Consider the following 23421-nt stretch of genomic DNA (forward strand, 5'->3'; position numbering starts at 1 on the left):
CAGATGGAAAGAATGAATTCATACATTTAACCACTTTTTGTCACTGACTTTCCTCTCCTTCCCTCTTTCTCCTGCTCTCACTCTCTCTCTCTCTCTCTCTCCCTTTGTCTTTCTCTGTCTCTCTCTCTCCCTCTCTCCTCCCTCTCTCCCTCTCACTCTCTCTCTCTCTCTCTCTCCCTTTGTCTTTCTCTGTCTCTCTCTCCCTCTCTCCTCCCTCTCTCTCTCCTCCCTCTCTCTCCCTCTCCCTCTCTCTCTCTCTCTGTTCCTCTCTAGCTCCATCTCTGCCAGTCTCACACACATTAATGAAATGGAGGGAGAGAGTATGTAGGTCATGCAGCTGTATTCTCCCCCTCAGACCTGCATACTTAATTGATTATATTAATAGATGAAAGGAGATTCTCCCTCTTCCCTTCTGCACATGTGTGTATGTGTGTGTGGTTCCTTGAAAAAAAAGATCATGGTGAGATTATTCCAATCTTCATTATGTGCAGACACACATACGCACAGACACACGCACTCCCAAACGCCACATCTCTGATCCCAGACAGGTTACGTCACTGGACATTTCGGAGGTGAACTGCTCTGTGGTACGTAGAGATCGTATGGAGGGTCCCTAGTGTAAAATGCTACATGCAGTGAAACGAGAAGTCTGAAAAGATAGAGATGCTGTTCGCATTGTATGTGTGCTGGCCAAGGAGACATGGCACTGGGCGCATGTGTACAGCAGAAAGGGATTTCCCTGATGAGCTGAGTGACCTGGCAATTGGTCAAGGGTACCAGCCAATCAGGAGAGAGAGAAAGCAATCTACAGTTTACATCATCATTAGCCATGTCTGGTCCAAGACTGCTTATGTGAGCTGGATTGTACTTCCACTATTGGTATGATTGGTACCAGTACTGGTACTGCAATCAGATTGGGAACTACTACAGAAGTCTCTCTTGCTAACGTGCTAGTGGTGCTGATTATGCTATTGGGCTATAGCATTAAATCTACAGACAGATGACGCTCTACCCACTGCTAGTTACTGAGAGAGAAATCATGAGAGGAACTCAAAATGGCGGACCCAACCTCCTCTGCTCGGCATTGGACACCATGATAACAATAATGAAAACAATAAAGAAGATAAAAGTAAAAAGAAAATAAGAAACAGAAGTCTGTTCTGGGTTCCAGGAAAGGTCTAGTCTGGGTGTCTCCATCGGGGTGAAGAAGAAGTGGTTTTGGGTGGAGAAGGCAGGGGCCACAGCAGGGTTGTATCAGGGGGTGGTGGGTGGAGCCACAATGGTGTGGGGGGTATCAGGGTGTGGTGAGCAGCTGAGAGGGGTCCAGGCTAACAGGTAACTTCCTTTGTAAAAGTTGTTGATACATACATGAACAGGATGTTTACGATGTTTACGAGCTGTAGTACGAGCTGACAGCTGTAGTGCGCTCTTGCTTTCTGGCAGTCACTGCAGAGGAACCACATGGCGTGATGTTGAGGTGTTTGAAAATCTCTGACCAATTATGTTCGAGCTTCCTTCAGAAATGTACTGGCCAACCAGCTGGGTATGTTTCTATCAATATTAATTGAAAATTAAAAATTGCATTACTTCATTACTTCAATTAATTTATCAATACATCAATTACACATTTAATTATAAATTTTGTTATTAGTTATTTATTGCTGTATGATGCCATATATTTATTGATTGAATAAATAAATAAATTTTGAACCAGAAAACCCACTATATTGAAGTGAATCAATAAATAAATAATTAAACATTACTTAATTAATTTAACATTTCATTATTTATTTTCACTTTGTTTTCCAAGTACTTATTTGTTCTCCCATATATTGATTGATTGATTGATCAATTGATCTATTGATTTAATTAATTTTGTCCCCAAAAGGCTTCCTTATTATGCATTAATGAGTGAGGTTTATTACAGCCTGCATCATATGCAAAAGAGGCTTTGGTCCTCTGAGGTTAGAGAATTGTAGTGTAGTAGGTCTGTGCTTACAGTTCAACACTGAAGTGGGTCTGTGGTAGGGCTGAACGATTAATTGCATTTGCAATAATTTCGCGATTTTTTTAAAACGCGATTGTCTAATCGCACAGGCTGCGATTTAAACTGGTCACGTGACTTGGGAGCGAGCCGAGCCGAGGACGAACGGAGCAAACCCGAGCAGGAGGCAAGGAGGTGGAGAAGTGAAGTTAACACAGCGCACTTTAACTTGTTGCACAATGGCTTCAGGCTCGACAGAAGCTGACACAACTGAAAGTCTAATACCAAAGAGGGGCAGCACATCAGTTGTGTGAAATTACTTTGGCTTTTAAAAGATGCTGCTCATCGTCAGGTACTGTGCAAAACGTGCCTTGCTACTGTCGCTACGACGCGAGGAAACACTACAAACCTTCTTCAGCATAAAAAAAAACACCACAAAGCCTCATATTTGTAAGGCTAAAATGCCAACGACTAGTGCTGCGTCTTCAAATACGCCAAAGTGTTTCGCTGTGCTTATACAGCTTTAGTATGCGGTGAGCAGCGAAATACCGTAAAATCTCGCATATATGCGCAATAAGATTTAATGCACGGATGAATCGCAAAAGCGCGGATAGCTTGACCGCGGTCCAGCAGACAGGGTTCACTGACCGAACTGTTTGAAAGTGTAACTCCTTATGGATATAATTGGAAGCGGCACGCTGAAATAACTCGGGCAGTAACGGAGTTGAAAGACATGATGTCCGTTAATATAGTGAACAAGCCCGGCTTCATGGCTTTGTTAAACACACTGGATATGCGCTACCAAATGCCCTCACGCACATATTTTAGCCAAGTTGCTATACCTGCAGGGTTGCCAACTCTCACGCATTGAGCGTCTTAGACTAAAAAGTTACTAGTTCGCTCTGGCGCCAACCACAGGCGATCGATCGATCACTATATAATAATAATACTTAAATTTAGTACATTTTTTACACCCCCCCCCCGGCAACCCTGTATCTGAGCTGTATAAAAAATGCCGAAACAGAGTTTTCTGAAGTGGAACAATGGAAAAAAATCGCGTTTTTAAATCGCAATTTATAGATAAAAAATTGCAATTAGATTATTTTCCAAAATCGTTCAGCCCTAGTCTGTGGTCATGAGTACACATTGCAGTCTATCTGTGCTGCTCACAGACTGCAGTGGGTCTGTGGTCATGGTTACATACAGTAGTGGCCCGTAGCTCGTAGTTACAGACTGAATTCGAGACAGGTTGAAGTGCTTCTCTGCCATACACACTCACAGGCAGATGAGACCATATGGGACTGTGGAGTTTAATGGGTGCGTGTATAAATAAATGATAAACACTGAATGACTGAGGAGACACACTGACGTCTCTTTCTCTCTGTGTCTCTGTACTCCTGTATTTCTGTCTCTATTTATCCCTCTCTCCTTCTCTATCTCTCTCTATCTATTCTCTCCTTCTCCATCTCTTATTTTCTCTCTTTCTCCCTTTCTCTCACACACATGAATGTTTAGTTCCTTGAGACAAACATACACACACTCACACTTTCCCCAGGAGACACCACTGCCTTTTTCTTTTGTCTTAGCCTGTCTGTACATGCAGTATTTAGAATTTGATTTAAATATGTTTTTTGCTGAACAGCTTCAGACTTAAGAGATTTTAAGAGAGCACCCACATACACACCCAAAGGCATTGTATGATTTACATAAAAATCTGAATAATGAGGGTGTGCTCATGCACACACACACACACACACACACACACACACACACACACACACACACACACACACACACACACACATACACACACACACACACACGCCCTCGCCTGTGTGCACGCACGTACACATGCACACACTGAGATCCTGGACTTGATTGATTATAAGAACTACAGGCCCACATTTATCCCATATGCCTACAGGGTCTACAGGGACACTGTCTCACAAATGAGACTAGACCTGGAGTGACTCAGCACTCTCTCTCAGAAACTGTGTTGTTACATGTCAGTGTGGCTAGGATGCATTTGATTGGTTGCTTGCATTAATGAGTGAGGTTTATTACAGTCTGCATCATGTGCAACAGAGGCTTTGGTCCTCTGAGCTTAGAGAATAGTTTTGGGTGTCTGCTCACAGTCACAGACCTCTGGGTCTGCTCACAGTCACAGTCTTCACTGGGTCTGCTCACAGTCCCAGACTTTAGTGGGTCTGCTTACAGTCACAGACCTCAGTAGGTCTGCTCAGTCACAGACTTCAGTGGGTCTTCTCACAGTCACCGACTTCAATTGGTCCCTTCATAGTTATACAAACTGGATTCCAAAAAAGTTGGGACACTAAAAATTGTGAATAAAAACTGAATGCAATGATGTGGAGACGGCAAGTGTCAATATTTTATTCATAATGGAACATAGATGACAGATCAAAAGTTTAATCTGAGTAAATGTAACATTTTAATGGAAAAATATTATCAAAATTTCACAGTGTCTACAAATCCCCAAAAAGTTGGGACAAGTAGCAATAAGTGGCTGGAAAAAGGGGAATTGAGCATATAACGAAGAGCTGGAAGACCAATTAACACTAATTAGGTCAATTGACAACATGATTGTGTATAAAAAGAGCTTCTCAGAGTGTCAGTGTCTCTCTGAAGCCAAGATGGTAAGAGGATCACCAATTCCACCATTGTTGCAAAGGAAGATAGTGCAGCAATACTAGAATGGTGTTACCCAGTGTAAAATACTTTTAAGTTATCATCATCAACCATGCATAACATCATCAAAAGATTGTGGTCAGATGAGTCACGATTTATGGTTCTTTATGGAACACTGGGATGCCATGTCATCCAGACCAGAGAGGACAAGGGTAACCCAAGTTGTTATCAACGCTCCGTTCTGAAGCCTGCACCACTGATGGTATGGGGTTGCATGAGTGCTTGTGGCATGGGCAGCTTGCATGTCTGGAAATGGTTAGGGTTAGGGTTATGTTCAGGTTCTAGAACAACATATGCTCCCATCTAGACATCATCTCTTTCAGGGAAGACCCTGCATTTTTCAACAATATAATGCCAGACCACATTCTGCAGCAATCACAACATCATGGCTACGTAGGAGAAGGATCTGGGTACTGAAAAGGCCAGCCTGCAGTCCAGATCTTTCACCTATAGAGAACATTTGGAGCATCATAAAGAGGAAGGTGTGACCAAGAATGCCCAAGACGATTGACCAGTTAGAGGCCTGTATTAGACATGAATGGAAGAGCATTCCTATTTCTAAACATGATAAACTGGTCTCCTCTGTCCCCAGACGTCTGTTGAGTGTCCCAACTTTTTTGGGATTTGTTGATGCCATGAAATTTTGAAACAACATGTTTTTTCCTTAAAATCATACATTCTCTCAGTTTAAACCTTTGATCTGTGATTTGTGTTCTATTCTGAATAAAATATTAGATGTTGGCACCTCCACATCATTGCATTCAGTTTTTATTCACAATTTGTTTAGTGTCCCAACTTTTTTGTAATCCGGTTCGTAGATTGCAGTGGGTTTGGGCTCACAGTCACAGACTTCAGTGGTTTCACTGCTCATAATTACACAGACACCTACACACACTTATATATCCAAAATAGAAAATGAGTGAAGTTCCTAAAATATGAATTTCGTGACCCTGTGTGTGTGTCTGTGTGTGTGTGTGTGTGTGTGTGTGTCTGCACACTTCTGCTTCTTAAGAGGTTTGTGTGTTAAAGGAGAGAGAAGTTCTCCAGGACTAAGACCGTTTCGATCCCAGCTGACCACTAGTAGCTGTGTGACAACTCCTGCTAGTACCAACGGAGGAAATACACTAATAAATGTGGGTCAGCTCTCATGAGTACATACAGACCAAGGCTCTATGAGAAGGACACACACACACACACACACACACACAGTAAACATGAAGTGAAAAAGGATGGTTTGATTGCTTAATAATTGCATCCATTTAAACTGAAATACACACTCTTACTCAAACACACACATGGCCTTACATCCAGCCATAGTCGCGTGCACACACACACACACACCTGTATATTGCCATGGCAACAGGGGCTGCAGGAGTTAATGATTTGATGCGTGGGTTGCTGGGGAGGGAGACGTGTGTCTCATGGCGGCTCTGACTCCAGCATCAATCATCCAGCGCACGGAAACTCAGAATCAAGTTACGACCCTCCACACTCCCACATCACCACCGTGACCATCCAGGACTTTACGTGTCCATCAAGAACAATCAAATGAGAAATACAATACAAAATTAAATGAGGCTTTATGGATCTCATATTCAGTTCGGTGAACTTTACTGGCATGGCTGTGTGTAACTACAAAACTGACAAGAAACCACTGAAATGACAAATGGAGAATACTACACAACAATAGTGGTGAGAACACACACACACACACACACACACACACACACACACACACACACACACACAAGTGTGCAGTAAGAGGCCCTGGTGCTGAGTGCTAGTAATGGGGGGGTGATTGAATTTGGAGCCTCTGTAAGATCTGGTGAGGTGTGTGATCAGATGAGAGTGCCAGCTTCTCACCTCTCCCATGTGCTGAGTGGGTCAGGTTGCCAGATTCACAGCTGTGGAAAGAGAGGGTATTGGGTTGCCAGTTGCTTATCTTAGTACACAAATGACAATAGTCCTCCATTATTGGAGGTAAAGAACAATCCCTCTCTTTTTGCATTAATGTTTATACACGTGTGCCTGCATATGTGCGCATATGTGCATACCGATTGGCAGAAAGCAGCGGTTGGTGTATTTGCGTGTGTGTGTGTGTGTGTGTGTGTGTGTGTGTGTGTGTGTGTGTGTGTGTGTGTGCGAGAGACGGAGAGATCAGCTACGTGCGTGTCTGTCCGCATCAGTGACACCGACTGAAATAATCCCTTTGTGTGGACGGGGGAGCGGGCATGTGTGCACGCGTGTGTGTGCAGCCTATTGTCCTCTGTTCTTGTTCTGTTCTTGTCCTGCTGGGGCTTCTGGGTATAAAAGCAGCGTTTATGCCCATATTCCCAGCTGGTAGCTACTAAGTATTCTGAACAGGAATGCGGACAGGAGGCACCTGACGGGGCCAGATAATGGTGATTGTCCACTAATGGCTGTGGCTCTCTGATGTGTTCGGCTGGATTCGTGGAGCTCCTGTTTGGATGGTGTTGGGTTTAAAAGCCCGTGGCTGCTTTTGTGCTGCTGTTGTAAACGCTCACTGGTCTTCACTGCTGTGGTCAGTGTTAGCATTAGCCAAATGCTAATCTGGCTACAGAGTATAGTGGAGTGTGTGTGTGTGTGTGTGTGTGTGTGTGTGTGTGTGTGTGTGTGTGTGTGTGTGTGTGTGTGTGTGTGTGTGTGACAGAAAGAGGAAGGGAACTGAACAATGGCAATCTCTGACTACACTGTACAGCACATTTTATTAATCTCTCCCTCTCTCTCTTTCCCTCTCTCTCTCTCTTTCTCTCTCCCTCTCTCTCTCTTTCCCTCTCTCTTTCTCACTCACTTCCATGCCCCTCCCTTCCTCTCTCCCTCTGTCTCTCTGTCTCTTTCTCTCTCACACATATACACACATTCCCTGCCTCCCAGCACACACACATTCACACACATAGACATTTACTTTCAAATGTATTGGGACATATTGTGTACAAAGCCCAAAAGTAACCCTATACGTGATTGCTAGGACCGTGGTCACACACCGTGTCAACAGCTTCTCCACGAGTTGATGTCAGAAAACATGTCTGTGATGCAGTAACTTCACCATTCATCATCTCAATGAATGAATCTCAACTAACTCCGTGTAGTCCACAGCAGAACCAGGATTAAAACACAGTCTGTATCTTTCTTACCTTACACAGGTGTCTTTTTGTCTTATTTATCTAGTGGTTTGCACTTAATTTATGGATCTAACTTCGGGGGACATTGGGGCTTGTGGTCTGAGGCCCCTGATAGTCAGAGGCTCCTGGGTATTGGCCCCAGTGTGTTGGTCTGTGACCGGCCCCTGTACAGACCTCAGATGCTCTCAGGGACTTTCTCCTCCTGCCTCCTGCTGCTGTCATATGAATTTTCTGCCTTGTGTGTGTGTGTGTGTGTGTGTGTGTGTGTGTGTGTGTGTGTGTGTATGTGTGTGTGTGTTTGTGTTTATACTGTGTGTGCTAGCTCGAGATTAGGATTAGCTTTCTGGAGCCTGAGAAAGGTTCCTGACCAGTAAAATCTGTATTGACCTCAATGGATCAGCTCTGGGTAAAATGTTGCACATAGATACAGACACCCCACACATGGGTGAATTGACTGGGATGTGTGCTGTGTCCACCTCATCACAGACACCGCACGTCTCCGACCTGGCTGTGGAGGCACCGGCATCACTCCACCACAACAACAGCAATGCTGGTGGACCTCAGCCAATATGCTTCACTTCCCAGAACCTGCTCTGCCGTCTGAAATCGGAAACGCTGAGCTGTGTTCTGAGGAACGAAGGCGGCGGAGCACCAGACGGGCCACTCAGGCCTGAAATTAGCCAGGAAGCCCAGAAATCCCCCTTCAGGAGGAAGTGTTTGTTCTAAGAACAGACTCCCTCCCACAAACACAAGAACCTGCGGGTCGAAGCAGTGGGATTTAATTGACCCACCTCTCCACTTAAATACAAGTTACGTGACTCCCTTTCTCTTTCACTCTTTCTCTCTCTCCTGTCGTCTGTCTCTGAGTGTGCCCCTCGGTCCTTTTGTCACACCAAAACCCTTTTTTCAGCCCCCCTCCTCCATAATTCTCTTACCTTGTTTCGCTGGTTCTGTAGCCCTGAGGTAAGCTCATTGTGTATATCAGATGTGAATTGGACTGCAGCAGTATGTATGTGTGTGTGATATTGAGGAATGACCGCAGTGTTCTTGATTGAACTTTTTATGTGTAGTTTCCAGGGGAATATGTTCCTGGATCTGGATGGAGTCCACGTAGCCCTCCAACTCCAGTTCAGCTTGTCCTGTTGGCTTTTACTTTGGGAGTTTCTCTCCTGCAGGCTACAGCCTGATACAGTTCTGTGGCATTCTCTGGAGTTCTGTAGGTAGAAGAGCTCAGATGTTGGGCCTTCTGCCTGGTACCACTTTCTTCCTACAGGTGGGCGGTACCGGGCTTTGGGTTGGTGATATACTCCACCCCCAGTTAGACAAGAAAGAGGAGGAGCTTCCTGGGTGTGACCTGCCATTCCAGTCTGCCATTGGTGGCTCTGGTTTGGATACGCATGCGCTCAGTCTGCTTGGAAAATGACTCATTTGATTCTCAGGACCAGTGCAACGAGACAGCATATGTTTACTAATGCCCTGGTTATGTTTAAGCAGCATTTACGGTAAAGACGTGTAACAGTAACAGCACTGACCTCCCCTGTCCCTTCTCCAGACTCTGCAGTCTGACTCTGAAGAAGCTGGTGGTGTTGAGGGAGTTGGACAAAGAGCTCATCTCCGTGGTCATCGCTGTCAAAATCCAGGTGGGCGGACTGACATTCGTCCATTTAATCAGAGTGCCTGAGGGTAGAGGGAAGGTCCCTTTAGACCAGTTCATTAACGCTACTCTGCCACTAACAAACTGCACTGTTAGAGATGGAGCGGGCATTGAGGCTTCGTGTTGGTGTCCACGGTGTGACCCAGTGTTTTACCCACGATGAGGGTTTAGCTCAGGCGTGTGTGTACTGTAGAAGGCGGAAGGAAGGTGTGCCTGTGGATCACACCGCCTCTGTGCTTTCAGGGCTCCAAGCGTATCCTGCGATCCCATGAGATAGTGCTGCCCCCTGCTGGTGTGGTGGAGACCGACTTGGCTCTCACGTTCTCTCTGCAGGTAAGCTCAGCAGAAGGGAGGGTAGCGTAGAGGACACACTAAACACAGACACGAGATTACACTAATATAGGAATGCATACAAACACATGCATAAGTTCACTTACACACAAACACACCAATAGGAAAACACATACACAAACACACGAGCACTAATAACCATAGACACTGAAATCCCAGTACAAACCTAAGGATATAATGGCACTCAACTCATATTAACAGGTGTGTATGTGTGTGTGTGTGTAGTACCCTCACTTCCTGAAGAGAGAGGGGAATAAGCTGCAGATCTTGCTGCAACGGAGGAAGCGTTATAAGAACCGCACCATTCTTGGCTACAAGACGCTCGCCGCTGGCTCTGTGGACATGGCAGAGGTGTGTCACATGTCTCTATGAAACTTCATTTCCCAGAATTCCCAGTCTTTCCCATCCTTTCAGAACTCATAGATAATATTTTTTTATGTACAGTACACTGAGAGTATGGCCTGTGTGTGTGTGTGTGTGTGTATGTGTATGTGTGTGTGTGTGTGTATGTGTGTGTGTGTGTGTGTGTATGTGTGTGTGTGTGTGTGTGTGTGTGTGTGTGTGTGTATGTGTGTATGTGTGGTGTGTGTGTGTGTGTGTGTGTGTGTGTGTGTGTGTGTGTGTGTGTGTGTGTGTGTGTGTGTGTGTGTGTGTGTGTAGGTTCTGCAGCACCCAGCAGAAGGTGGACAGGTGCTGGCTCTCTGCAGCCACCAGAAGGAGCTGCTTGGGAAGGTTGCTGAGATCTGGATCTACTCTCTGTCCAGCCAGCCCATCGACCACGAAGAAGCAGCCATACTGGGCCAGAAGATCAAATGCTCAGGTGCCACACACACATACACACATATATATGTACATGCACACACACAAACACACACACGCGTGCGCATGCTCACACACACAAACACACGCAAGCATACACAAACATATACATACACATGTGCATACAAACAGAAACAGAGCTCAGTCACCGGCCCTACACATACATCTCTGTCATACACGTATGTGTCACTACTGCTCATGTTCAGGGGTACAACCCTTCAGCCTGTCAGCTGTCACCGCTGTCATGCAGTGGGGCCATATCGCCCATGTTTCTCTGTAGGGTTGTTACAGTCTCACACTTTCATGATAAATCACAGTTAATGATTGTATGGTCACCCAACACAAATGACTATTTTTAAAAATAATTTCAAATCAGTACCATTTTCATTTAGGAATGTATTTCCTTTATTCCTTTATTTATTATTCTTATGAAAAGATTTTTTTTTAAGTATTTTACATAATAATGACAATTGAAAATGGCTTAAAACTGATATAGACTGTGTTTCTTTGGTAGACATTTGACCACAGCAAACCTGAGAGCATCCGAAAAAGTGCCTGTTTCAATTTTTTTATCTAAATCACAAAATATTAGCTGAAAAAAATAGTTTGTGTTGAAATTTGATGTAAAGAACATATGTGAGAGATCATTACCTTCTCACATGGCATGCTACATGGTGTGGCTCTGGACACAGTCAAGCCAGGGTCTCACCAAAAACATACATTTTTGCAATGCATTTTTTGTATTTATAATAAACATTCTTGTAAAAGGGCCAGTCTGATCATTTCTTCATTTCTTCTTGTTGAAGTGCTTGAGAGCTCAAGCACTTCAACACTAATATTATTAAAAAGTTTTGTCTCTGACAGGCAGAATGTACGTAGTCATGCCACCATGTGGTCAGATGTTCCTTCAGCATCGCTGTCTGATGAATCTCAGGTTTGCTGTGGTCATTTACTGTGTAGGTTTTTACATAAAGCAGCAGAGACATTTCTGGTGATAAGAATAAGTGTTATTTGAATATGTAACACTTGAGGCACTTTTATCACTGGTTTTTGTCCTTTTAAATGGAGAATAATGTAGTCATAGGAAAAGTTCAAAGCTTAACACCCTTATTAACGCTGTAATAACAATATTTGCGCACTGGCAGACAACTACTCTGAGGAGGAGTATGAGAGCTTCTCATCGGAGCAGGAGGCCAGTGATGACGCCGTGCAGGGTCAGGTGAGCAGCTCAGCCCCACCTCACACACACACACACCCGACCTGCTTATATCACAGCAGAGGTGTGTGTGTGTGTGTGTGTGTGTGTGTGTGTGTGTGTGTGTGTGTGTGTGTGTGTGTGCGCACACATGTTCCCTCACCAGGATCTTGAAGATGATGAGTTTGACGTAAGGAAACCTAAAAAGCAGCGAAGATCAATCGTAAGGACAGCATCAATCACAAGGGTGAGACACACACACACACACACACACACACACACACACACACACACACACACACACACACGTTCACAACAGTGTACATTCATGCACTCACACACACTATTTTATTACAACCATTGGTTTCATATGTGTCATTCTTAGACTCTTATGACCTCTATAGATGTGTGTTGTGTGTGCGTGTGTTTAAGAATGTGCGTTTGCGTATTCTAGCGGGTGACATCTCTCTCTCCTCCTTAGCAGCAGAACTTTAAACAGAGGGTGGTCGCTCTGCTCAAACGTTTTCGTGTCTCAGATGAGGTAAGACGCTTTATCGCTTCCTGGGTGTGGGGAGGAAAAACTTCGTTATCTGTCCTGGTGTCCTTGTATCACAGTGCGGATGTGTGTGTGTGTGTGTGTGTGTGTGTGTGTGTGTGTGTGTGTGTGTGTGTGTGTGTGTGTGTGTGTGTGTGTGTGTGTGTGTGTGTGTGTGTGTGTGTGTGTGTGTGTGTGTGTGTGTGTTAAAGGTGTTAGATTCAGAACAGGACCCAGCCGAGCCTCCTCCAGAAGTGGAAGAGGATTTGGATCTGGAGAGTGTTGACTTTGAGAACCCCAGTGACAGTGGGCCAGACCTGGATGATGATGACAGTGTCCTCAGCACCCCCAAACCCCAGCTCAAGTGAGTGTGTGAAGAACAACAACACTTCACTACAACAGATAATAATAATAGTAATATTTTTAGCTTTATGTTATTCAAGCCCAAAATCCCAAAGGGTTTTATACATACGAGTAAACAAAGTGTACATGATAAAATACATAAATAAACAGATTTCAAAATCATGAACTATAAAAGAAGAAAATTAAATAGTATTTATAAAATGTAACAAAATTAAAGACCCGGAAAGTCTTTAATCTGGAAACACCTGTTTCCAGATGGAATTAACAATGGAAAACATTAACAGTGGAAACATTGTTAATGTTTCCTAGAGCACTCTTCTACTCTTTGGTAGCAGAGACAAACTGAGCTGCAAGGATTTATAGAGATTAATAGCAGACCTGCCTCAGATGATCAAAGAGGTCAAGGTGGGTTGTAAGGTTTCATGAGATCAGCAGGATTTACCGGGGAAAGGCCATTAAGAGCCGGGAATGTCAAAAGCAAGATTTTGTAGCTATTCTAAGCCTAATAGGCAGGCGTTGTAAATGGAAGGAGACAGGGGGTAATGTGTTGTGACTGTGTTTTCCTGCTAAGGCCAGAGGCTGTTGTGTTTTGCATGAGATGGGTGGGGGGGTGTGTGTGTGTGTGGGGGGGGGGCATGCTCTTTCTCAACGTCATGTGGCTGTTGTGTCTTAGCATCTTTACCTTCTTCATTTATTTGGACATGAATAAATACGTCATCTAACAGATTTTACTTATGTAAGACTGCATAATAGCTCTGTATCACTGTAACATTTGGTTTTCCAAAAATTCAGCTTTTTGGAAAAAAAAGCAGGCCCAGGTTGAAAGATAAATTAATTAGAATAATAATCATAGAAATGAATGTACTATAAAGTATACAGTGTAATATAGTGTAACAGGGTGTAATATAGTGTAAGAGGGTATAATATAGTGTAACAGGGTGTAACAGTACACTTTTGAATATTGTATATCTGGGATCTCCAGGTACTTATTTTGTTAATTTCAGTACACTTTGATTTTGTTTGTGTTTAGTCAAGTTGTACACAACTTTACCTCATGTTATAACTTCTATCTCCATATCTGTCTGTATCTGTCTGTATGTACCCATTACCTGTGTGTCTGTGCTTGTGTATGTGTGTGTGTGTGTGTGTGTGTGTGTGTGTGTGTGTGTGTGTGTGTGTGTGTGTGTGTGTGTGTGTGTGTGTGTGTGTGTGTTAGGCCATATTTCGAGGGTGTCTCTCTTTCTAGCTCTCAAACTGAGATTGGTAGCATTCACAGCATCAGGAGTCATAGAGAACCACCCAGTCCAGTAGGTACACATACATATATACACATGAACACCCAAAAATACACACAGATGCGCAGTGTGTGAGCAACTCAATCCTCCACTACTGCTCCCTTCTCTCTCTTTCTCTCCCTCTCTGTCCCTATCTCTCTCCCTCGCTCTCTTTCTGTCACCTCTCCTTCTTTCCCCCCTCCACCTCTCTACTTCTCTTCTCTTTCTCTTCTCTTCTCTCTCTCTCCCAGATGGATCCTGATAAGGTGAAGTCTACAGGGAAGTTTCAAATGGACGATGTGCCCGACAGTGTTACTTTCGTACGTACCCATTCATTTTCCTCCGGCTCACTCTCAGCTCTCAGCATGCCCACCAGGTGGCAGTACTGAGGTCATAACTTTCAGTGAGTTTAGCTCCTGAACTGAGCACACACACACACACACACACACACACATGCTGTACTGAGAAGGTGGGCACATGCAGGTGTGTGTAGCAAGCTGTGTGTGAACAGGGACAGCCAGAGGTCGTGACCCCCACCACGGAGTTGGAAATGATGGACAACATGGACACCTTTCTGGAGAAGCTGCCCCCTTCTGGCAAAATGACCAAAACTGAGTCATTAATTATTCCCTCCAATAGGTAAGAATGCAAAAATTCTCACATTATCACTTTTACATACTCTCTCTCACTACATCTCTCAGTCTTACTCACTGCCCCATTCTCACTCTTTCACACACACTCTCATACACACCACACATTTTTACACTCACACCCTCACACTCATGCAATCACTAGCTCACCCCACTCATTCGTTCATTTATACACTCACTCTATCTCTCTCTCTCACTCACTCTCTCATTCGCTCACTCTCTTTCTCACTCACTCCCTCTCACTCTCTCTCACCGTCTCTCTCTCCTGCAGACATGAGCCCAAGCCGTCAGGAAGGCGGGGGAGGAGCACGTCCCTGAAGGAAAGGCAAACCAGTCGGCCGCCCAACGAGAGAGCCAACAGCCTGGATAACGAGCGCTCGCCCGACCCGCGCTGCCACCTTCAGGTAGGAAGTCTTCATTGCACCCAAAACAATCTGACATGGGACATATCCTTAGGGCAGGGTAAATAGTTGTAGTTCACTGAACTAGAAGTGGTGTTACCACCTCCACAGTTGCCTGGAGAGCTTCCAGGATACAGTGTGGTGTAGAATGTGGTCCTCAGTGCTGTAGGCAGATCTTTGCAGGGGCATTTACGGGAGGGCAGTAACACAGGTGCCTGATTTCTGCACACACACATTTGAACCCCCGCATTGCTCCACTGCCGTAGATTCCTCGTAAAACGGTGTACGACCAGCTCAACCACATCCTGGTGTCTGACGACCATCTTCCCGACAGCATCATCCTCATCAGTACCTCTGATTGGCAGGGCCAGGTAGGGTCGACGGGCAGTTAACCACGCCCCTCACAACCACCTCGAGACCCTCCAGATGCTTCGAGACCCTCTGCAGACGCACACACTCTATGCACACCATAGTAATTCACTTGAACTGGGCTTGATTTCAAATGATTCTGGTAGAATCTGTGCTTTTGTATATGTAGCATGTATCTTTCCTATATTCTATATTCTTTCTCCCTAACTATCTCCTCTCTCTCTCCCTCTCTCTCTCTCACTCCCTCTCTCTTTCTCTCTCTCTCTCTCTCTCTCCCTCTCTTTCTCTCTCTCTCTCTCTCTCCCCCCCTCTCTCTCTCCCTCAGTATCTGTCCAACATCCTCCAGAATCATGGTCTTCCTGTCGTGTGCACGTGCACCACAGCTGATGTTCAGGCAGCTTTTAACACCATCATTTCAAGGATACAGAGATTGTACGTTTCTTCCTCTTACTGCTCATTTGATTTGCTCATGAGCAAATGAATGTGTAATGTTCACTCCCCACTGTGTGTTTGTTTGTGTGTGCAGTTGTAACAGTAATTCCGTCACTCCTGCTCCTGTGAAAGTTGCAGTCGCAGGTGCTCAGCACTACCTGTCTGCTGTGCTCCGCCTCTTTGTGGATCACCTGACTCATAAGACCCCTGATTGGCTCACATACTTGCGCTTCCTCATCATTCCATTGGGTGAGTACAAGCATAAAAAGTGTGACACCATTTATATTATGATCTGTACAGTATTAGCTGCAGCGCTGTTGAACTGCCTTGTCAGTATCACTTTATATGTGTGTGTGTGTGTGTGTGTGTGTGTGTGTGTGTGTGTGTGTGTGTGTGTGTGTGTGTGTGTGTGTGTGTTTAGGTGTCCATCCTGTATCTAAGTACTTGGGCAGTATAGATTACAGGTATAATAGTCTGTTCCAGGACTCGGCATGGCGAGATCTCTTCCATAAGCCTGAGGCTCCCGTTATAGGTGAGACACAAGAGAATACCCTAAATATCGCAATGATCTCTCCCTCTGTCTCTCTCTCTCCATTTCCTTCACTCTCTCTCCCTCTTTCTATCTCTCCCTCTCCATCTGAATTTTTCTGAAGTTTTTTAACTGTCTTACTATTTTTACACATACTAATGGATAGATATGTATAGAAAATTTAAGAATCCACTCAGCAGTGAAGATATGCCAGATTCCTGGAACGGTTAATTTACCGAGAGCTAATCAGTACCACAGCCTTTCTGGAGTAGGATTCTACAATGTCTCTCTCTCTCTCTCTCTCTCTCTGTCCCTCTCTCCTTCTCTCCTTCTTCATCTCTCTCCCTCTCTGTTCCCACTCTTTCCCTCTCCCTCTCTTCTCTCTCCCTCTTTCTCTCTCACTCTCCCTCTCTTTCCCTTTCCCTCTCTCTGTCTCTCTCTTTCTCTCTCACTATCCCTGTCTCTCTTTCTCCCTCTCACTCTCTCCATCTCTCTCTCTCTTTCTCTCTCTTTGTCTCTCTCTCTTCCTCACTCTCTGTCTTTCTCTCTCTCTCTCTCCCCTCCAGTGCAAGACAATCCTGATGTTGTTGCCAGGGTAACACAGTACATGCTCGGTGCAAATGGAGCCCACCAGCTCCCCATAGCGGAGGCAATGCTGACTTACAAGCAGAAGAGGTAGACACACACACACGCTCATGCTCACACATCTCCCCCCCAAACATACACACACACACATACACCATCTACACTTATGAAGTTTAAACCTATGAGGTCTCACCTGTGAAACTGGCTGTGATGTGATCAATGAATATGTGATGAGAAAGGAATGTTCAGTGGTACTGTCGTTAATGTTACTGTCGTTATGGGCATGTCTACAAGGAGCAAATATCTAGTCTTACTAATCACCCAACTATACAACTGCATGCTGTTTCTCTGTAAATACCTTGTGTGTGTGTCTTCGAAACACTGGTTGGCGGAAATAAGTGTTGCGTGAACACATCTGTACACGTACATGTATGTTGAATTGCTTGTGAGTTGTGCTGTTTTGTCCCAGAGGCTGAACATTGTGGAAACGTCACTGTTTGACCATTAGTGTCTGTGAATAACTCCTGTTCTTTCTGTTTATTTTGTCTTTTTCTTTCTTCGCCCACTCTGAAGGAAAAAGAGCTTTCATTTTGATTTTGCAGTAAGGTATTGTGGTCTGCCTGCCCGTGGATTCATTCCTGCCTCTGTCTCTCTCTCTTTCTCTCTCCGTCTGTCTGTCTCTCTATACCTGTCTCTCTCTGTATCTTTGTCTCTCTCTCTCTCTGTATCTCTCTCTCTCTCTCTCTCTCTCTCTCTGTATCTCTCTCTTCCTGTCTCTCTTTTTCTCATGTGTGCTTCCTCTCCATCTTTGAATGAACAAAGAAAAACAAATTCACATCCATTTTAACTGAAGGAGATGAGGATAGATTCTACAGGAATTGACCGCTGCACTTAAAGCCAAAACCAGTGGCTCGGGTCGTTCGGTGATCCTGAGCTCTGATTGGTTCTAAGGCAAGGCTGTCCTGTTTGACATCACTCTTCTCTTCTTCACGGCAGTGTCATGCAGCTCTATGGCCCAACATCTCCACCCATGAAAACTGCAACTCTCTCCAGACTCACACACCCCAACCTGGAGATGAGTGTGCAGTTCAGTCTCCTTAAGTTCTAGGGTTAAGCCAGTGGTCGATTATCCAGCACAGATCTCAAGGTCTTGCCGTTGGTCTTACTGGATGGTATACCTGGTGTACGATCACTGATTAGAACTGACAAGATCACTTCCTAATTTGTCCAATTTTTAATATATAATAAACTATATTGATGTCTATGGGGGTAACATCAGTATTGGAGATTTCTTCATTTATTTTCTAGCATTTATTGAAAGAAGCGATTGGATGTGTTGGGCTGCTTCCTTTTTGGCTTTCTTTCTTCCTTGTTACCCCCCCCCCCCCATCCTCTTTTTGGTACCAAATATTTATTCTCTGCCCCGGCACACAGAAAGAGTCTCTTTAGTGGTCTGAAGCTAATCATGTTTCCTGGGCTGGTGGGTTTACTGTGGTCGTACCCTGTCTTTGTCTCTTTTTCTTGTCCCTTGACTTTGATGCCCTATAACAGTTTGGTTGTCCTGAATATGATTGGCTGAAATTGCCCCTTGTCTTGTTTTATACGGTGTAATGGGTGGGGGAAGTGTGGCACCACGGTGGCTGTGGATTGGAGGAGACCTCGCATGTCATAGCTCTCTGCTTTCTTGTAGCTTGCCTCACTAGTTTAAGGACCGTCAAATCAATGATGCCAGATCTCATAAACAAGTCAAACACAGACATCTCACTCTGATGCTTCGGTTAAGCTCTAAATGACGGAGTTCATCATCAGTTATACATTCAAGCCTTGTGAAACACCTGAAAAGGCCATGCAGAGTGATGTTGTCTTTGTTTTTGATTTGATTTTTATACCTCCGAGTAATGGATACTTCAGTAATGGGTTAGATTCGTAATTGTCAGTGGAGTTTTCAAAAGATAATAGAGAAGATCTGAAAATCTGCAAGATTGAGAAACCTCCCCCCTCCCCCAATAGGCACTTGCTTACTTCTGTCTGTTTCCCCTCCCTGTAGCCCAGACGAGGACTCCTGTCAGAAATTCATCCCCTTCATAGGGGTAAGTAGCAGAGCACAGGTTGCGTCTCTCGTTCTCACACTGTTTTTGAAGACTTCATGAATGGACTGTGCATAATTTCTGGCTCTTGGAATTCAGATGGTGAATGTTGGGATTATTGAACAGAGCTCTGCTGCTTCAGGTTAGTCCCATTACATAAAGGCTGCAAATACCTCAGGAAAGTGTTTCTTCATTGTCTTCTTCATTTTTGCACTCCTTCTGTTTCCCCATCTTGCTGTCTCTACCTGTCTCTGTCTCTCCCTGACTTTGTCTCTCTGTGCTTCCCTGCCTAGGAGATTCAGACGATGCTGCTCCTATGGGCGCTCTCCTTTCCTCTACTCCTCCTCAAATATCTCCCGCTCTTAAAGAAGCATCTCCTACTCCTCCCTCTTCTCCATCTGTCCACGCGTCTTTCTGCAGGTACACGAATGCCGTTCCTTACACACCTCCTCCTCCGGGTAGAGACATTCAGACAACTGTGCTACAGACATACTACTCCAAACTTATTCTAAGCATTTAACAGTTCAAATGAAAGGAAAAGTCCAATAATTACTGAGTGAAGAAAGGTATTTTTTTATTTTTCATTCAAATCCTTTCCTGTGTCTGTCACTGCAGTTCCCCTGGAGGTGGACAGGGGGAGCTAATGGGATTGCAGGTCGATTATTGGGTGGCTCCATCAGAGAAGAAAAAAGATATGGAAAAGAAAGACTCCTCCTCCAAGAACACCCTCAAGTGTACCTTTCGCTCGCTGCAGGTTAGCCGCATCCCATTAGGTGGGACAGAGGCGGGGCCACAGCCAACCATGTCAATGACTGTTGTGACCAAGGAAAAGAACAAAAAAGGTGAATAAAGACTTTAGCATGTCTTAATAAATGATCATTAAAAACAAGAGACATAAAAGTTCATAAGATGTAAGCAACACAGGAGACATAAGATACATCAGACGTAAGAGGTTTTAACAGACATAAGAGATCACAACAGACGATGAAATTCCTGTCACATATTCTGAATGATTTCCTTTTCTTTACAGTAATGTTTCTGCCGAAGAAGACGAAGGATAAAGAGGTGGAGTCTAAGAGTCAGGTGATCGAGGGAATCAGTCGCCTCATCTGCACTGCCAAACACCAGCAAACAATGCTCAAAGGTAATCAATCAACACATCAATACATCAATCCACCAGTCTGTCTTCAACATAGCACCAGTGTTTCATGCTCAGGGATAATGAGTTTGTTTATTATTCAGTCAGTCAAAATAGTAGTAGGTGCCTACAAGATAGACAAAGAATTTTATTCAGCACACAATATGCCCTGATTAGTGGTTTTTGACTAATTGAATATGTGTATTTCTTCACAATCTTTTGTAAAAGGGTTTCTAACCTTGGGCAACTTGTAGCCCTCTTAACCCTCCAGTAAATGCCACATCGAGACTTGATCCACCTTTGGAAACCTGAACAAATGTGTGTTTCCTTCACATTCCACTTTCCACTTTGCTTGTAGATGGTCCAGCCTCAGGATCTTTCATTTTTCACCACCAGCCTCAGGATGGTTGATTTTTAAGATCCTGTGTTTCACCACTTATCCATGATGGGGAAAACTCATACAAGATGATAGAAACGTTTCACTTAGACTCTAATAACTAATAGCCTCTAATTAGCATAGCTCGTAGCTTGCTAATCCACCAGCAACATTTGTCTATCATTGTAATTGTAATATACCAGACCAATCAATTAGCTCAACCTATAATGTTTTATTTTTTGCAAATCATGTACATATTAACTGTCACATTTGGAATTATGTTTGCACCACTGTCTTAGGGTATTGTAATTGTTCATAATGTGAAACTTCCTGTGTGTGTGTGTGTGTGTGTGTGTGTGTGTGTGTGTGTGTGTGTGTGTGTGTGTGTGTTGCAGTGTTGATAGATGGCGTGGAGTGGCACGATGTGAAGTTTTTCCAGTTGGCGGCCCAGTGGTCGTCTCATGTCAAGCACTTTCCTCTCGCCATCTTCGGACACTCCAAAGGGCCATACTGAGGCATCGCCTGCAGCTTCTAACTGACTCCGACGTCTGACCCTTGCCCCACCATTTCATTCTATATGTGCCGTTGGCCTTTAATACCCTGCGGCTGGCCAGTCCATCCCGAGGTTCAAACACCTGCTCTTTTACTTTGTTTTCTTTGTGCAATTTTGTTTTGTTTGCTTCTTTTTTTAAATGACAGACTCGCAGCAGGGTGGAACTTTATTCTTTCTGACTCTATGCTGAACATTTTAAATTCCCCCCATTTTTGTAGCCTAACTGGAGCCTAACGAACTGACCATATGGACTGATTAACTGGCTAATTAATAGCTGTTTGAGTTTCATTCCCCTACCATCATGGTTTAATCAGGAAAACAACAGTGCTCCTCCCACACAGAATGAGAGCGTTCATACATTGTTAATTTGGCTGAAAATATCTGAAAGTGGTTTACCTTGATGATCCTAGCCTGTTACCCAAAGCTTTGGTCTTGAGTGACACTCTAGCGACTGTCCTGTCGGTGACCTTTCTGAGTGTGTAATTCATAGATAAAACACATTTTGAGAGCTGGTGTGCCCTTCTCCCAACCACGCCCCCAAACTTCCTCCAGCCAGTTCCACTGGTTGGGTTTCTATCTCCGGGAAGCTGAAATAGCTCTGATACAGGAGCATTAGAGTGGGTTTGCCATGTCCACTCCTTCATGAACTCAACAGCCAGATGGTCACTAATGTACCTATGGCTACTGTGTTGTCTTTCATCACCTCTTCATTCTAGCTGTGCGTGTATTTGTGTGTGTTTATGAATGTATTATCGAAGGTACTGAAGGATAAAGCACTTTTTTAACATGTTCATCAGCATTTGTCCCTTCGAACGGTCCCTTCAACATGGCTGGGTATAGCCCTGGGCTGCTCAGCTCCACCCCTCACATCTCAACTCCACCCCTCATATCTCAGTCCCGCCCCTCGCAGTTCAGCTCCACCCCTCACAGCACAGCTCATGCTTTTAGCAATGGTAACAACTGAGTTTTATTTAAAAGCCTGTGACTGTGTTAAAGCCATATAGCAAGGGGCAAGTACTGTTTAGCACCTCACCCGCTAATGTTTATCTTATATCAGTAAGTTTAACATTATCTTTTATCAGCAGTATTTCCTGTCTGGCCCCATAATTCCCCAGGTTTGTATTTGGCATTAGATATGTTGCCTGTGAATCCAGTAGGACATTCAGTACAACAGATCTGTAAAGCAGTGTAACACATTTATACATAGTGCATAAGTGTTTTGTTGGAGGTTGTTAAGGCTTATGATCTCAAATAAACCAAAAGGGTATTCTATATGCCTACAGTTGCAAATTATAGAAATAAGAATTGATACTTGCTCACATAACACAGCCTTTATTGCACATTTATAAGCCCTTTATGAAGTATGCTGTCATGGCAGGATAACTCAGTGTCAGTATTGTCACTGTCTTTACCAGGAGAATAGTGAGCTATTGCTCATTATGTTAAAGAAACTCATCAGTCCAACATTCACAGTGCCTCGGGTACTTCCTTTGAAACTCCTGTTACACAATAAAACACACTGTTGAAGTAGCACATAAATGTAAACCAGCAACATGAAGATGCTCTTCTGCATATATTAGGGTTTGGGAACAATGGTCTTTAGAAAGTGGTCAGTGTCGTGCCCTGGTGTGAAAAATACATGTCATCTCCATAATATGAAATCATAATAGTGTTGCACCAGGTCTCATGTGGCATTCCAGTGTATGTCAAAGGCCTTGCAGTCCAAAGGCCAAAGGAGTTTGTTATTGCTGCAGCCGTTGGTGCATGGTGTAGCTGGAGAATTAAACCTCTGCGTAGCATAAGATTTTTCATTATCTCAACGGCTTTATAAACATCAGATGACCTGACTAATGTGTATTACACCAGAGGAAGCATTGAATTGCGCAGCAGTGTGATTCTCCTAGAGGACATTCTGTCTAACCTACCTGTTCCCTTGCATGGATTCTGCAAAATGTAGTTATCTAGTTACCAGGTCCACAGAGTCTGAAGCCCAGCAGTCTGAAGAGAGCCAGAGAGAGTGCTTCTGCTCCTGGGAACAGCTCTGTTACTCACCATTGAAACTGGTCACTGAGTTTTTCATCTCATAATGATCACCATGGTACAACCATTTCATAAAATGTTTTAATTTATACACTCTGTTCATAGTTAGAAAATGGAAGATTTCCTGGTTGAAAAAGGGTATTTATTAAAAAAATGTAAAAAATACTACCATTGTATTTCCTGAATTGGGAATAATAAAACTACATACACTAATAAGTCTTTGTTTTGGTTCACTGA

The 23421-nt window shown here is 44.0% G+C and overlaps 1 protein-coding gene across 3 annotated transcripts in view; it reads left to right on the forward strand.

Annotated features, from left to right (window-relative positions):
• pacs2 (phosphofurin acidic cluster sorting protein 2) overlaps window positions 1–23399 on the forward strand; it is a 44172-nt gene extending 20773 nt beyond the window's left edge. The window contains exons 2-25 of one of the 3 annotated variants that reach the window (XM_076974459.1): window positions 9386–9473; window positions 9731–9820; window positions 10064–10189; window positions 10499–10658; window positions 11803–11876; window positions 12019–12099; window positions 12334–12393; window positions 12600–12751; window positions 13967–14057; window positions 14276–14344; window positions 14536–14663; window positions 14946–15078; window positions 15342–15446; window positions 15770–15876; window positions 15971–16125; window positions 16298–16408; window positions 16972–17080; window positions 17564–17596; window positions 19038–19080; window positions 19177–19219; window positions 19371–19497; window positions 19693–19919; window positions 20108–20221; window positions 20987–23399. In XM_076974459.1, the coding sequence (XP_076830574.1) occupies window positions 9386–9473; window positions 9731–9820; window positions 10064–10189; window positions 10499–10658; window positions 11803–11876; window positions 12019–12099; window positions 12334–12393; window positions 12600–12751; window positions 13967–14057; window positions 14276–14344; window positions 14536–14663; window positions 14946–15078; window positions 15342–15446; window positions 15770–15876; window positions 15971–16125; window positions 16298–16408; window positions 16972–17080; window positions 17564–17596; window positions 19038–19080; window positions 19177–19219; window positions 19371–19497; window positions 19693–19919; window positions 20108–20221; window positions 20987–21105 (2545 nt within the window). In that variant the 3' untranslated portion in view covers window positions 21106–23399. The remainder of the gene's footprint in view (window positions 1–9385; window positions 9474–9730; window positions 9821–10063; window positions 10190–10498; window positions 10659–11802; window positions 11877–12018; window positions 12100–12333; window positions 12394–12599; window positions 12752–13966; window positions 14058–14275; window positions 14345–14535; window positions 14664–14945; window positions 15079–15341; window positions 15447–15769; window positions 15877–15970; window positions 16126–16297; window positions 16409–16971; window positions 17081–17563; window positions 17597–19037; window positions 19081–19176; window positions 19220–19370; window positions 19498–19692; window positions 19920–20107; window positions 20222–20986) is intronic. The other 2 variants (XM_076974460.1, XM_076974461.1) reach the window with 2 other exon arrangements.
• Window positions 23400–23421: the final 22 nt, after the last annotated feature.

Source organism: Brachyhypopomus gauderio, chromosome 15, assembly GCF_052324685.1.
Source record: "Brachyhypopomus gauderio isolate BG-103 chromosome 15, BGAUD_0.2, whole genome shotgun sequence".
Lineage (NCBI taxonomy): Eukaryota > Metazoa > Chordata > Actinopteri > Gymnotiformes > Hypopomidae > Brachyhypopomus > Brachyhypopomus gauderio.